General features: G+C 59.9%; 3 protein-coding genes across 3 annotated transcripts; all 3 read right to left on the bottom strand.

Annotated features, from left to right (window-relative positions):
• Positions 1-912: 912 nt before the first annotated feature.
• On the bottom strand, positions 913-4,623 carry LPMP_301360 (DEAD-like helicase, putative; the record flags this gene model as incomplete). Its single annotated transcript, XM_010702864.1, has 1 exon — positions 913-4,623. One exon carries the CDS (start codon positions 4,621-4,623, stop codon positions 913-915), a length of 3,711 nt encoding a protein of 1,236 aa, XP_010701166.1.
• A 2,319-nt stretch (positions 4,624-6,942) lies between these two features.
• On the bottom strand, positions 6,943-7,809 carry LPMP_301350 (U3 small nuclear ribonucleoprotein (snRNP), putative; the record flags this gene model as incomplete). Its single annotated transcript, XM_010702863.1, has 1 exon — positions 6,943-7,809. One exon carries the CDS (start codon positions 7,807-7,809, stop codon positions 6,943-6,945), a length of 867 nt encoding a protein of 288 aa, XP_010701165.1.
• A 709-nt stretch (positions 7,810-8,518) lies between these two features.
• LPMP_301340 (vacuolar assembly protein vps41, putative) lies at positions 8,519-12,874 on the bottom strand (the record flags this gene model as incomplete). The annotated part of the gene is made up of 1 exon (XM_010702862.1): positions 8,519-12,874. The coding sequence occupies one exon, from the start codon at positions 12,872-12,874 to the stop codon at positions 8,519-8,521; it is 4,356 nt and encodes a 1,451-aa protein (XP_010701164.1).
• Between the last annotated feature and the right edge of the window lie 617 nt (positions 12,875-13,491).

The raw sequence follows: 13,491 nt of genomic DNA, 5'->3' as shown, positions 1-13,491 counted from the left end.
GCACGATAGCTCGACAAACTAAAGTGCGGAGAGGCGGTGTGGCACACGACATAGGAAGGGGGACAGTGACGCAGCGAGATAAAGCCGCACAGCGTGATGAGGTACAACGAGAGAGAAACCCACACCGGCACGCACAAGTAAATCGGCAGAGGTGAGAGGGGATTGCAGGTGGACAACCTTCACGAGAGTGACAACGACCACCCAAAACGCACTATGCGCGCTTCACACTGGTCACCATTCAGGTGCGCGCAGCACTCAGCATGGGAGCGCAGTGCGAGAGGATGTTAGTCACAATCAAGGCACTGAGGCTAGAGAGACGTCACTGAGAAGACTTCATTGCTGTGCCCACACGCACGGCGCCTCGTCGTGGTGTGGGTTAGAGCAACGCTGTGCCCAAAACCTGTCCACACAATCTCTCTTTTGCTTTCCCTTTGTGACTGTAGCACAGAGACAGACGAGGGTGCAGCGTCTCCTCAACCCCCCCCTCTCCCTCTCACCCCTGCCTCGTCCCCTCCTCGCTCCACGATCGCTGAAGAAAAAAAGCGTATGCGAGAGTGGCACGTGTCCGCACCCAGCCGGCGGCCCTCAGCCAGCCGCGAAGGCATGCCAGAGACACAGTGCTTTGCTTTCGACGGATGATTTCTGTTGGTATAGCAGCTTACGGAAAAAGGTAAACGCCCGCACGCACACGCCGGGCATCGGTGGGCGTTGCCTGAGGCATGAGAGAGGGGAAGCGGTAAGAAGTCCGCCAAAGCAGGAAAGGATAGGTGTGCGTGAGGCACCAAGGAGAGGAATCACCCAAAGCAGAGCCCACGACAGGGACATCCCGGAGACTGAAACAGCATGGGTATAGCGAGTCACAGCTGGTGACACCAGCAGCTCTGCTGCACAACACCGCGCACGGCGGCGCTCTCAGTCAGCATCCTTTCGCCTTCGCTGCCGTCTCTTGCCGGCGCGTGCATCGAGGAAGCGCAAGTAGCGCTTCGCCACCTCGGTATCGTCATCAATGCTCTCTTTTGCCCAGCATGCCTCGCGAAAGCCGTCGGGCACGTCCACGCTGGCGAGCCGCAGACGCTTTGCGGTGCGACGATCGCGCCGCTGCCGACGCCGCACTTGCTCCTCTGGGTCGTTCTTCTGGGCATCGTTACTAGCAGCGGCACGGAGGGCGTCGGAAAGGAGGTAAGGACCGCGCTCAGCGATGCGGAGAAGATAGCTGTACTCCAACCAAAACAAGGAACTGTTTCGCAGAGGATCTGCAGCGGGGGCAGACGGCGGCGTTGAGTGAGGTTGTTCAGCGAGGGTGACCGCCTGACTCTCGTCGGACGCGTCGGACCTCGGGTACACCCCAGTGGCCAGAGCCTCTGCCTGATCTCTCCTTGCTCCCAAGAGGGCGCCGCCCGCTGCGGCGCTGCTCAGCGACGGGGACGTGCCAACGCTGGGCGGAGAAGTCGAGGGCACCCTCTCTGCTTCCCTTTGCAGCCGAGCTTGCAACTCTGCAGTGCTCTGTGGTGGTCGAGTTGCAAAGAGCCGTGCAACGACTCTGTTGGAGGCAGCACAGCCCAAGTCCGGACTCGCCCCTTCAGCACTGCGCACCGTTGCTGCCGCTCGATCCGCCTCGGTGATCACCAACTCATCCATCGAGCAAATGAGGCGAGAGAGCGCCAGCCAGAACGACTCCGGCTGCGGCAGGGGAATCGCTGCAGACCCGGCAGCGCCTTGGAGCTCGCCATCACAGGCGGGTGTTAGCGTTTCCTGTGCCTCAGGTGGGGGCGATGGTGGTGTGGTGGCCCCAGGGACCGACCTCCACAACTCGCAGGCATCAAGGTCGTTCTCGGCATGTGAAGGCGGTTCCACGAATGCCGCAGCCGTCACAGACTCATCTGTCTCTCCTGCTCGTTTTGCCTCGCTTGCCGTCGTCACTTGGTAAACACCATCATTGATAATAGCCTCTCGCGGTTTATTCTTCGTCGCCGCCCGCTGCGCCACACGCTCCTCGCTGGGGTCAGTGGTGGCGAGGTACACGGCCCGCACCGCGTGTCGCTGGCCAATGCGGTAGACGCGGGCTAGTGCTTGATCCTCGTTGGTTGCTGTGTAGTCACGGTCCACGAGGACCACCATATGCGCAACTTGCAGATTGATTCCGCACCCACCAGCCTTGATAGAAATAAGGAAGAAGAGACACGCTGGGTCTTCGCGGAAGTGCCGCACACTCGCCAGACGCTCGGCCTCGCTGCTGCCGCCCGTGAGCACCTCCGTGTGATCAGCCCAGCCGCGGCTGTGCAGGTAGTCGACGAGCAGGTCCACGCAATCGAGCCAGTGGGTAAAGAGCACCACCTTGTGCTGCGCCACGTACAGGCGTGCGAGTAGCAGGTGCAGGATGAGGAACTTACCGCTGCACGCAAGGGTGAGGCCGGCAGCCCCGCAACGCCCCGCGACCTTGGCACCGAGGGTGCAGCTTTGCGAGGCTACCGCAGCAACCGAGTCCGCGTTATTGTAGCCCTCCTGCGTGACTTCATCGAGGTCGTGACGGTGAAGCACCTGGGAGAAGAAGGGCAGTAAAAAGGCGTGGTTGCACAGAAGCTGAGAGGTTAATTCTGAGACGCCAGCGCTGGTGAGCCCGAGGGCTCTGTCCTCTTGTACTGCACAGCGCACGGTATCCCTGGCCTCAGTATACGCCAGGGCTGGAAGATACTGCCAGACGAGCTCGGTGAGCCGATCACTGGCTGCGGATGCCTCGTTGTGCGCCTTGAGAGTGTCGAGAGCTGGTAAAGCCTTGCCGTGCGGAGCCTCTGCCGTCGAAGCTGCAGCAGTGGTGTGTCCTGGGCAGCCCGCAGACGCGTCGGCCCCTATCTCCGCCGCTGGAAGAGTGATCGTGTGTGGCGCCTCATCAGCGGCACCTGCGACCTCCTCCTCGTCATCACGGCCCGCCTCACTACTGCTGCTGCTGCTGCTGCTGCTGTTACTCTTGTGGCCTCTCGTCATACTGAGAACCGTCGGCGTTCGCCGCTGCTCGCGCAGCATGCCAAGCAGGCGCTGCTGCATCGCACTCAGCGGGCACCAGATGTGATGGTGCGTCATCCGAAGAGTTGAATCGACGTCCGCCTTTGTGCGGCGTAGCAGAAATGGCCGCAGGACTTGATGCAGCCGCAGGATCAGCAGGCCGCGCTCCTCCGCCGTCAACTCCATCTCCTGCGCCTCGTACACACGAAACGGCCGTCGAAAGACCTCTTCGAAAGCGTCGTTGTCGGTGAACACCTCCGGATTCAGAAAGTGCAGCAACGACCAGAGCTCCTGCAAGTCGCTGCTGAGTGGCGTTCCGGTCAGCACCAGGCGACGCGAACACGGAAGGCTCAAAATGCACTGTGCCGTAATGGTGTTCAGGTTTGCCACTGCCTTGTGCGCCTCGTCCACCACGATATAGTGCCACTGGACGCGTGCCGCCTCCGCGCCAACGTAACGGGCAGCGTGAACTGGAAGGAAGACAAGGTCGTAAGCCGCAGCTTCGCGGACAGGGTCGGCCAGCTCCTGGTACACGGCAACGCGGAGAGCACCCGATACAAACTGCTCGCATGCCTCTTGCCACTCTCGAACAACAGAGAGCGGGGCGAGAACCAAATGTGGGAGGTGCGGACCAGCTAGCGGCGGCGCCACTCTACCCCCGCTGGCCTCGGCGGTCTCGATCCGCCTATTTTTCAGGTAGACGAGAAACGCGAGCGTCTGAACCGTTTTACCTACGCCCATCTCGTCCGCCAGGATGCCGTTGATGTGGTTGGCGTCGAGGGATGCAAGAAAGCGCAGGCCATCCATCTGGTGCGGAAGAAGCGTCGCGTCCAGACCGGCCGGCTGGGCTGCCACAAACACGTCCACGCGGTGTATGAGCTTAAATTCGTTCTTGGTGGATGCCACGTAGGCCCGGAAGCGCTCGTACTCGCTGCCGCGCAATCCTACAGCTCCGCCTGGGCGGTCGGCGTCACCTTGCTCATCGAGGGCTGCAGAAGCAACACGCGTCGTGGTCACGGCACTTGTGGTATCACCACCACCGTTCGCACTGGCCTGGGTGGAATGGGCCTGAAGTCGTAGCCCAATGCGGCGCATAAAGCCTTCCGTCTTTTCCATAATTTTGAGAAGCCCAGACACCTTCAGCAGACTGACGTGCTTAGCGAACGCCTCGGCGTCGTTGCAACGGAGTGCATCCAATCGTGCCCGCGCTGCAGCCTCGTCGTGCAGCCTCCAGTACTTGCGCAGCTCCACCTCTACATCCAGTGGCAGCACAAGGGCCTTTGGTAGGGCTCGTGAAGCAGTGGACGGCTTCAGCATTGGTGCCCCATGAAGGCGCATCGCTTTTGGTTTTGCCGCCGCTGATGGTCCCAAAGCATACGGAGTCTGACAGCGCACGAACCAGTTGTTGTAGAGATGCGAGCCGGCCCATTGCCGTATCGGGATCTGTGGAAGAGAGGAAAAGAAAAGGCAGGCCGGGGGAGCCGTTGCTGCCGCTCCGTCCGTGATCAGGTGCGCCCTGCAGGCCGTGGCGACAGAATCTAGCATCGACTCTTGATGTGCCACAGCGCCCATGAAGACCTCCATATCGCTACGGAGCACCGCTTGTCGAGCCGCCGTCGTCATGGCAGATGCCCCTGTGCCGCGGCGCTGGGTAGGGTTGAGCGAAGCTGGGTCGGTGTCTGCTGTACTGCTGTCGCAGAGTAGCTGAGAGTGCAGCCTCCGCCCCATGACGGCGGTGAGTGTTTCCTTCACCACTTGAAAGTAGCGCGCCTTCAGCTCCCAGGTGCTGCTGCAGCCACCACCGGCGTGTGTCTCGTTGGCCACAGTGAGCGCATGCCCGCTCGTCTGCTGCGACTCCGATCCAGTCGCGGCCGCAACACGGGAAGAATGAGCACAGAAAAATCGGAGGTGGTGCAGGCGCCTTTGTGTATCCTGCGTCGGCATGACGTTCTCACGTCGCGTCAGCTGGTCATACAGAGTAGCCATCCGCCTCACCGTTGTGGCGCCAGTGCACTCGTGTGAATCTTTGTCTCGGCAATGGGGCGTGTTGACCTCCGTGGCACCCTCGCTGCTGCTGGGGTTTGGTCGCTGGTTGGTGCCCGCGTCATCTCGTGTCGCGGATTCTGCCGCGACGTCCATCGCACGATCACAATTTGGGCTGTGCGGCGACGTCAATACCACTGCGGTCTGCTCTGTTGATTTCTGCGAGAATATCTGCGCCCCACCCAGACTCTGCAGCGCAACGCAGAAGAGAGCATGGGTACTGGCAAGAGGAGTCTGCGAAGACATGCACGACAATGATGATGGAGGACCGAAGGGGTGGAGCCAAGTACGCACACAAGCGGGAGGGGTGTCGTCGTCTGATTCCAAGGGCGTAGCGGAGTGAACGAAATGGAAAAGGAAAGAAAAGGTAAAAGGAAAAGAGAGTCGTGAGTGAGTGTGTGTGCGTGTGTGTAGGCGCGAGGAGGCAGAGGGGAGGGTGCACGAAATCACCGATGAGCCTCTCGATCGATTGTCTGTTCTGATCGCCGAGAGTGTCTATTTGAACAGAAAGAAGAAATTGGAAGGGCGAACTCGGGTGGCATTCGCGCTTGCCCCCCCCCCCTCACACAGGCACTACTACGCCATTACGCCCTCCCATGGTAAGTTCACCCGAGGACATGTCACAGGTGTAGGGTATCCCTGCACAGCACTCCCTTCTATGGCTTTTTCGTGCATCTGTCCGGATGCGCGTGCGCGCGGGTGTACCTGCAAAGTAAACCACCGTGCCGCACGTCTTGACAGTGATCAGTCGCAGAGTGTGGGTCTTCGTAGAAGACCATTGCGTTGCTCCATTATGTGTGTAGGTTTGGGATGCCGTTGCACGTCTTATTTCTGGTGCGGCAATTTTCTCTTATTTACCGCGCACACAACTCACACCCCATACACCCTCTCCTCCGTCGTCGTCCACCGCCTAACACAGTGGTGGCCTGACTCATCGAGAGCGTTCCTGTAGCCTCTCTAGCAGCCTACCCATCTCCTCCTCGTCCTTCCCCTCCCGGCTCCTCTCACCACTCCGTCCCTCCCCACGCTTCACCTTGGGCATTGAGCACTTGCACTTTGCAGGTCCATCATGGAAGAGCTCATCGCTGGGCACTCTCCTCTGGAATGTAAGGAGGTGCGAGGGCGCAGAGTGGGTGGAAGGGGGTCGGAAGGATTCAAGCTGACGGCCAAGCGTAATGAAAGCGCAGCTGCTGAGGGTACGAGGAAGACGACACAGCGGATAACAAAATAAAAACAAAAGTCACCGCGAGAAATGGAAGGAAGAGAGGCGCGTGCGGCGGGTCACTTTGTTGTTGTTTGTTTCTGTGTGTTTTGTTTTTTTCGAGTGCGTGAAGGGGTGACGAGCGGTGCACGCTTTGTGGTTTGCTCTCTTCGTTTTGTAGGAGTAGTGGAGAAGGAAACGTACGAGCACGCAACGAAGATCAACTCACCACCAGAGCGCAGGACGCAAACGCACAGACACACACGCACACCCGTGCAGGCAGTCACACAACATCCCTCCTCCAGCAAGCGAGCACGGAGGACGAGAGGGAGCTCAAAGAGGAGGAGGAATTACAGAGAGGACAACGACAACGGAAACCGTGGTATCACCTACACGGCAGGCAGAGAGGCCTGTTTCCCCTTCCGTGCGCGTACGTACCCCGTGAGTGTGCAGACAGACTCAAGAAATGGTGCAGAGAGGGGGAGACAGAGCGAGCACACGCCCGATGTCTGGGGCCAACCACGATGAGAAACCGTTGTCATCACCGCAGCAGAGATAAACCGCACCAACACACAAGTAGAGGAGTAAAAGAAGCATTACGTGAATGGCAATAAGGCGACGCATGCAGCATCACCTCCACCTCTTCCGTGCCACCGAAGCACGACCCGTCATCATGGCACACCGGTGGGGTAGACCACCTACAAGAGTCGGCGCTTCTTCGCAGTGTTCATGTACGGCTGCAGCACCCACTCCGTCTCTGCGTCGTCCATCTCGAGTGTGCCGAGCATAACGCGATATGGGGTCAGCTCAAACCGCGGACCCACCTCCGTCAGCTCCACCTGCCTCTTACCCTTCTCCTTCTTGAAGGTGTGGTGGCGGACGCTAATGAAGTCGTTCTCGTTGTCAAAGGTCAGAACACGGGATGCGTCGGCCTTGGGCACTGGGAAGAGGTAGCGCAGCACGTCCTTTATGCGGAGGCCGAGCTTGGTAGAGAAGTTTTCGAAGATGAGGTGCGGATACTGCTCCGACATGGTGCCTACGCCGTCGATGTCGTGGCGTGCTACAAGGTTGTGAATGGTGAAGGTCACGGTGGGGCCTAGGGGGAGATGAGAGACAATCAAGCTATCCGGTACGCCCTGCGACTCCTGCAGCACCACCACATCTGTGTAGTTCTCCTTTCGGGCGGCGTACATGAGCTGATGCACGCTGAGACTACCGCGATTCATGCGCACGGCATTCGGCACGATGAGCCGCACCTCCTTCGCAAACTCCAGCAGCTTTTGGGACGCGTTGCGAGACGTCGTGACGAGCACGTGCGGGTCCTCCTGGCCGGCGGAGGCGTACTCGTCATCGACCGTCGTCGCCAGATGGCGGGTTTGAGCGTCATCAAGCTCCGTAAACTTCTTCAGAGCCAGCGCATCCTTCTTGAGGTGCCCGGGAAGCGGGGTGGTGGTCTCCAGTGCATTGCGGAACTGTTCCTTGCGGGCGTGGATCGCCTCGTGAACGCGCTCGTGCTGCTTGCGCTCGAGGAACTCCTTGCGTGTACGAATGACGCTACGGCGCATGATGATGGCGATCAACAGTGGCGCGCTCTCTCAGGAAGAAAGCGAAGGAACGACAGAGATAGAAGTCGGCGGCTACCACAATGCAGCCTCTCCCGTTCTTCCGTCTCGGTTGTGGCAAAGCGCGTTGTAGGAATTCCCTCGTTATGATCGCCGCAACAATTAGGGTTCAGCCCCTCTCTGGCTATTATTTCTTCGCCTGTTGACGCCTACTGCGAGGGGGGCGGGACGACCCACACTTGCGCACACGCCGCTACACGAGATCTCTCTGTAACAGCTGAGAATGACCAGGAAAAAGGAAAAGGGGGGAAGAGAAGAGTGGTGGTGGTGAGGGGCAGGAAACGCCGTGGAGAAGATTACAACCGCAGGTGCGCACTACTAAGAAAAGGGAAAGGAGGAAGTACATGCAGAAACCGATCTGCCTCTGCCGCTTAACTGAACACCTCAACCTTCCAAAGGCACTGCATAGGTGTCAGTGCCTGTATGCGCGCCTGCGCAACATATCTGAGTCTGAGCCTATCGGTTAGAGAGAGAGAGAGAAAGCGAGCGAGGCGGACGCACAAGCATCTTTGTTTGTTTTTCGTTGTGGTTGCTCTTCACAGTGGATTCGACTCGACACGAGGTATAGGGGGGCGAGGCTGCAGCTGTAGCACTCGCTGTGCTTGTGCGTGGGGGTACTTCACACTACTAAAGCGAAACACAGGGAAGGGACTCAGCTCTGCCCTCCGGAGTGTTGACGGCAGGCGCGGCAGTAGACTGGCAGTTTGCGAAGCTGCTCCTCCGTTGTCTCCGCTCCTGCTGCCGCACTGGATGTCATCGGCAGCGCTATCGACGCGTCGTCGTGCATCACGGCAACGGCGTCCCCAGCGTGGACACCAAAACCCACGCCCCCTCCTCCGGTGAAGGCATCCGGCGGTGACTTCTTGAGGTACTGCAGCACACAGTGCGGGTGGTATATGTGCTGACACGCAAAGACAACCACCCGCTGTATGACCAGCTGGCAGCAAGCTGCGCATCGATGCGCCACTCCAGAAACCTCCGACAATTCGTCCGCTACATGCATGACCGTCGTGGCAGCGCCGGTGCTGGTGGACGCGCCGCTCACGGCGAGGTCTCGGCGTTGACCCATCGCAATTGCCGCGGTGCGTCGCTTCAGCAGCTGCCCATAGTAGCCCATCAAGTCCTTCTCACCGACCTTGGATACGGTGGAAAAAAATGCAACCTCCTCTTCCATGGCGTGTGCGATGGCGGCGATGCTGGGTCCGGCGTGCAGGATGGGCTCACGGCTCGGAAGCTTCCGAAGAACGTGCCGCACATCCAACGCGGGATACTCCATGAACTGCGACTCTGCAAGCGTCTCGAAAAGGTTGCCAAAGAGGTTGAGCGGCACGATGCACTGCGGCGGTGGAACAGGCGAATTTTCTGCCGCGTCGGTATCGCAGGGTGCGTGTCTCTGCCCTTCTCCTTCGCCTTGAACAGAGGTGCTGCTGCTCTTGCGCCTCTTCGAGCTCTCCACACCGCCGGAGGCTCTCGACACGCCGTTCACCTGGCACAGGTCTCCCAGCGCAACGTGGTACTTCTGCGCAATCGACGCGTACGTCTCATTTGGCTTTGTATGGTGTATCACGTAGCGCACGCGCACGCCAAACCCGCCCGTGGCGCCTTTTGTGCTGTCAAGGTTGCAAGTTGGCAGGCTCGCGTTGTATGCTACGGTGTAGTCGACCAGCCGCGTGAACAACGCCGCCTGCTCCTCAAGGTCTGGGACAGAGACGACAAACCTCAGGGCGCGGGGTAGGTCGTGCATCTTTTCCACAAGGATGCGCAGCGCCTCGTCCTCGCAGCCCATGCGAAAGAGAAGAAAGATCTCCTCTTCAAGGAAGTGGTGTTTGTGGCAGAGCGCGTGCAATTCACGAATGCGCTCGATGTACATGGACATCTGCTTGAGAAACGGAAGCAGAGATGAGCGGTCGTAGTCGATGTAGAGGGTCGCCAACAGCTGAGCGTGCTGCTTTGCTGTGTGAGCGAACACCTCCGGGTAAAGCTGCTGGACGAGGTTCAGATAGCGCAGCAAGTGCAGTCGATCACTGTGCTCGAGCCGGCTGATGACAGACTCGGCACAAAGTGGGTCCTGCGCAGAGCCGTACTGCAGCGCAGTCGAAGAGAGCGAAGATGGTGGGGCGCCACCACTTGGTGCGACGAATGCTGGGGAAGTAGCGACGGCCTCGCCAGCGCCGTTTGCCACGCCGCTGCCGGCCGTCGACCCTGCCACGTGCTCCATGAGCAGCTGCAGTGTAGCACCTTCCCTCCTGTGCAGCAACTCTGGAAGCAGCTCGCGCGCCTTGTGGAAAAGCTGCTGGTCGCGGATAAGCCCAAACACTTCACGGTCGCTGCGTGGAGAGGCAGGCAAGCGCAGCAACACTTGCAGGGCTTCCTCGTGCCGACCTGCACAGCGGAGGAGGAAACCGTAGCTGGCCGCCAGTGACCACCGCGAAGTGCGGCTCATTGACGGGGTAGAAGTAGCTCCGGCACCTGACATGGTCACCTGAGATGGATGCGGGGCTGCCCCTGTGGTGCTCGTCTCTGCCGAGGTGCCCTGCGGGGTGGTCGGCAGGGAAGAAGCTGGCGACACTGATTGCACGCCACTTTCATCAGCGTTGGCGGCGCTGAGTGTAGGACTGGCGTCAGACACCGTTACCCTCCTCGTCTGCCCATGCTCGCCCTCGGTTTCGCCTTCCTCCTCGTCGCTGTCGTTGTCCTCCCACCAGGCGGCGGTGGCGCACTGCTCTCGATGCGCCACCTCTGTCGCCTTCAGTACGACGGGTACGCTGAAGAGTGTGTTAAACTTGTGTAGCGCAGCGTAGAAGAGTCTCGGGTCGTGGCGGAGACAGCGTAGCAGCACCAGGTCGTAGTACTCCCGCTGAATCGGGGTCTGCAGGGTGGCAACTGGGGGGAGCAGGGACCTGGTCATGGCGACAGCGTGTTCGACGTGTGTGTCTTCCACCTCCTCCACGTCGGACGTGCTGCCCACCCTGTACTCGGCGGAGGCACCCGTGCTAGCTGGCAGGAGCGCGACGAGCCGCCATGACTCACCACATGTGTCCAGGCGGTAGATCCACTGCTCCCATGCAGCGCTGCTGTCACGTGGAATGAGCTCAGGAAGCAGCTCGACAATCTTCCGCAATGCCCCATCCTCTGTGTTGCGGTTGTGAAAAAGATGCATGAGCCACTGCTGTCCCACATGCTCCAGGACGTGCCGCCGCAGCTGGCGCGCATATGCCACGGCGTACCGGTAGGCACGCTCAAACTGACCTGTGCGCAGCAGGAACTCGACGTGGTCATCGATGTCCGATGGGATCGCCTTCACGATTGTGTCGACAGAGAGAATGAAGTACTGCGTCATGGGAGACGGTGCCAACGGGTCCGGTGGCAAGGCGAGTTGGCGCAGCGACGCCGGAGACGCCGACCTCGCCGCAAGCGACGGCAGCAGCTCGAGATAGGTGAGGTGAAGCTGCAATGGGTGGATGAAGCGGATGGGCATGCGACCACGGTAGATGTCTGCCAAGGAGCCGCGGTCCACCACTCGCACCTCCAAGTCCTTCATCACTCCCTCCATACCATGCTCGATGATGCATGCCAGCACCACGTACCTCTGCGGGCCATAGGGGGCGATGCCGCAAACTCGGTAGGGAAACAAGGTACTGCTCGGTCGCAGTGGCTGTGGCGTGCGCAGCTCTACAACGTACGGCCCCCGCCCAGTCGCATCAGCAGCGGTGGTGGATGGTCGCGATGGGGCCAGAGCAGGACTGTCAGATGCCTCACGCAGCAGGGACAGCGACGAGGACGCGTTTAGGCATCCGTCTTGCGACATGGTGGAGCGAGGCGACCCACCTGCACTGAAAATGCCCCCGCCGCTCTGTCGACACACGGGCAAGCCAGCGTACAGCTGAACCTCCTGCACCACGTCTCCCCATCCAGACAGCAACGCTGCCGTAGGGCTGGCAGCTGCGGTCGGGTCCCTCGACAGATTGTACTCCCATCGCAGCGTGGGCGGGTACAAAGCATTCTGGGCGGAGAGACCGGGCAAGGGAACGCGGCGCACCACAGCCTGGTTCTTTATGTCGTAGAGGGTGAGCTCCGCATCCGATAACCACGCGGCGACATCGATCGCGGTCGCGTGGCACCAACGAACCTTGTGAATGCGTCCCCGTCCTTCCTGCAGAGTCGTGACGCGCCGACTGTTGCTCCACAGTAAACCTTTGGTGAGGAGATGTACCTTTGTCGCCCCGGCGCACAACATCGGGCAGCTGTCCATCTTATGGTACAGTGGGTGCAAAGCGACGGAGTTGATCGGGCCGCTTAGCTCCGCCATCCACACGTCCTTCACATCGCGGCGGCTTTGAATCGTGACGTACCCGGCCTTGTCGCAGGCTGCGATGTAGAGCTCATTGACGGTGCAGTCCACGTCGCAGATCGGCTCGTGATGGTTTGTGTACACCTCCTTGACTTTGCCGGAAGACGAATCGATGACCGCAACGGTGCCCTGGTTCGTACCGAGCACAAGTATGTGACGGAATGCTTCGATCGCCATGAGTCGATGATCCTTAAGCGCGGCCTCGTCAAGCGTGTAGCTGAGAAATCGCAAGAGATCCTCTTGTGGGGGCAGAGAGCCCGTCGTCGAGGATCGGTAGCCATCCACGTTGCCGCTGTCACGGTAGCTGTCGCTGTCAAAGCAATCCGCATCCTCCTCGTCGTAGTCGCTGTTGTATTCATAGTAGCTCGTGTAGCTGGGGTCCTCGGTGCTGTCTATGCCATCGCCATCAGCTTTGTCGCTGCCACCAGGAGAACTATGTCGAGTAACACGACGGCCGGCACCCTCTCCCTTTTCAAGCGTGTGGTGAGAAGCACGAGCGCTGCTGCTGCTCGCTCGGCTGCCGTCGTCGCGACGCCGCAATGATGCAGATGCGACTTTTCCATCGTGCGTGTGGTCGGCATCGCGCACAGACACCGGCGATGGCGACGGAAACGATGAGCTCACGCTGGTCCCGCCGCTGCTGCCGGGACGCTGCATGTGGATTAGAAAGGAGGGGGTGGGTATGTGTGTGTGTGGGGGGGGGGGGTGGCAAAGGTGCCGGCGTCTGTGCTGCTGTGCTAGCAAAGAGGAAAATAAGAGAGAGAGAGAGGACAACACGGGAGACCTCCCCCTTGCACGTGTTGGGAAGAGGAGAGGGACGTGAGCAGCGGTTGCGGCGACCTATGAGCAAAGTCACGATAGCGCAGAAGACCGTGCAGCAGCCGCCTACCAGTGTAGGTGCGCATCCATCGATATCCCTCATCGAGAGGCGAAGCGGCCGCAGAGAGCGGAAATGGGGTGTAAGACAGAGGGGAAGAGAAAAGCAGAGGTAAATACACAAGAGAAGACGTCTACTCGGGGAAAACGGTGAGATGCCTGAAGCAACTCTCATGGCATCCACCTCCTCCACCACCTGTAGGCTACAGCAAGGGTGTGGTAGGACAGGAGACCTGTAGTGGCATCTGTGTCATTACAAACCCCGCAGGGGATGAAGTGGTGGCTGAGAACCAAACTCAGGGGAAAACAGCTCCCCAACCTCCCCCACTTGTACACGCGCACGGCGAGTGGCACGCTCATGAGGTCGCTCATTGGAAACGGCAACGCAGCGCCAAGCC

This window comes from Leishmania panamensis, assembly GCF_000755165.1.
Source record: "Leishmania panamensis strain MHOM/PA/94/PSC-1 chromosome 30 sequence".
Lineage (NCBI taxonomy): Eukaryota > Euglenozoa > Kinetoplastea > Trypanosomatida > Trypanosomatidae > Leishmania > Leishmania panamensis.
The sequence above is the reverse complement of the archived record's forward strand: the minus strand, read 5'-3'. Positions and strand labels throughout refer to the sequence as shown.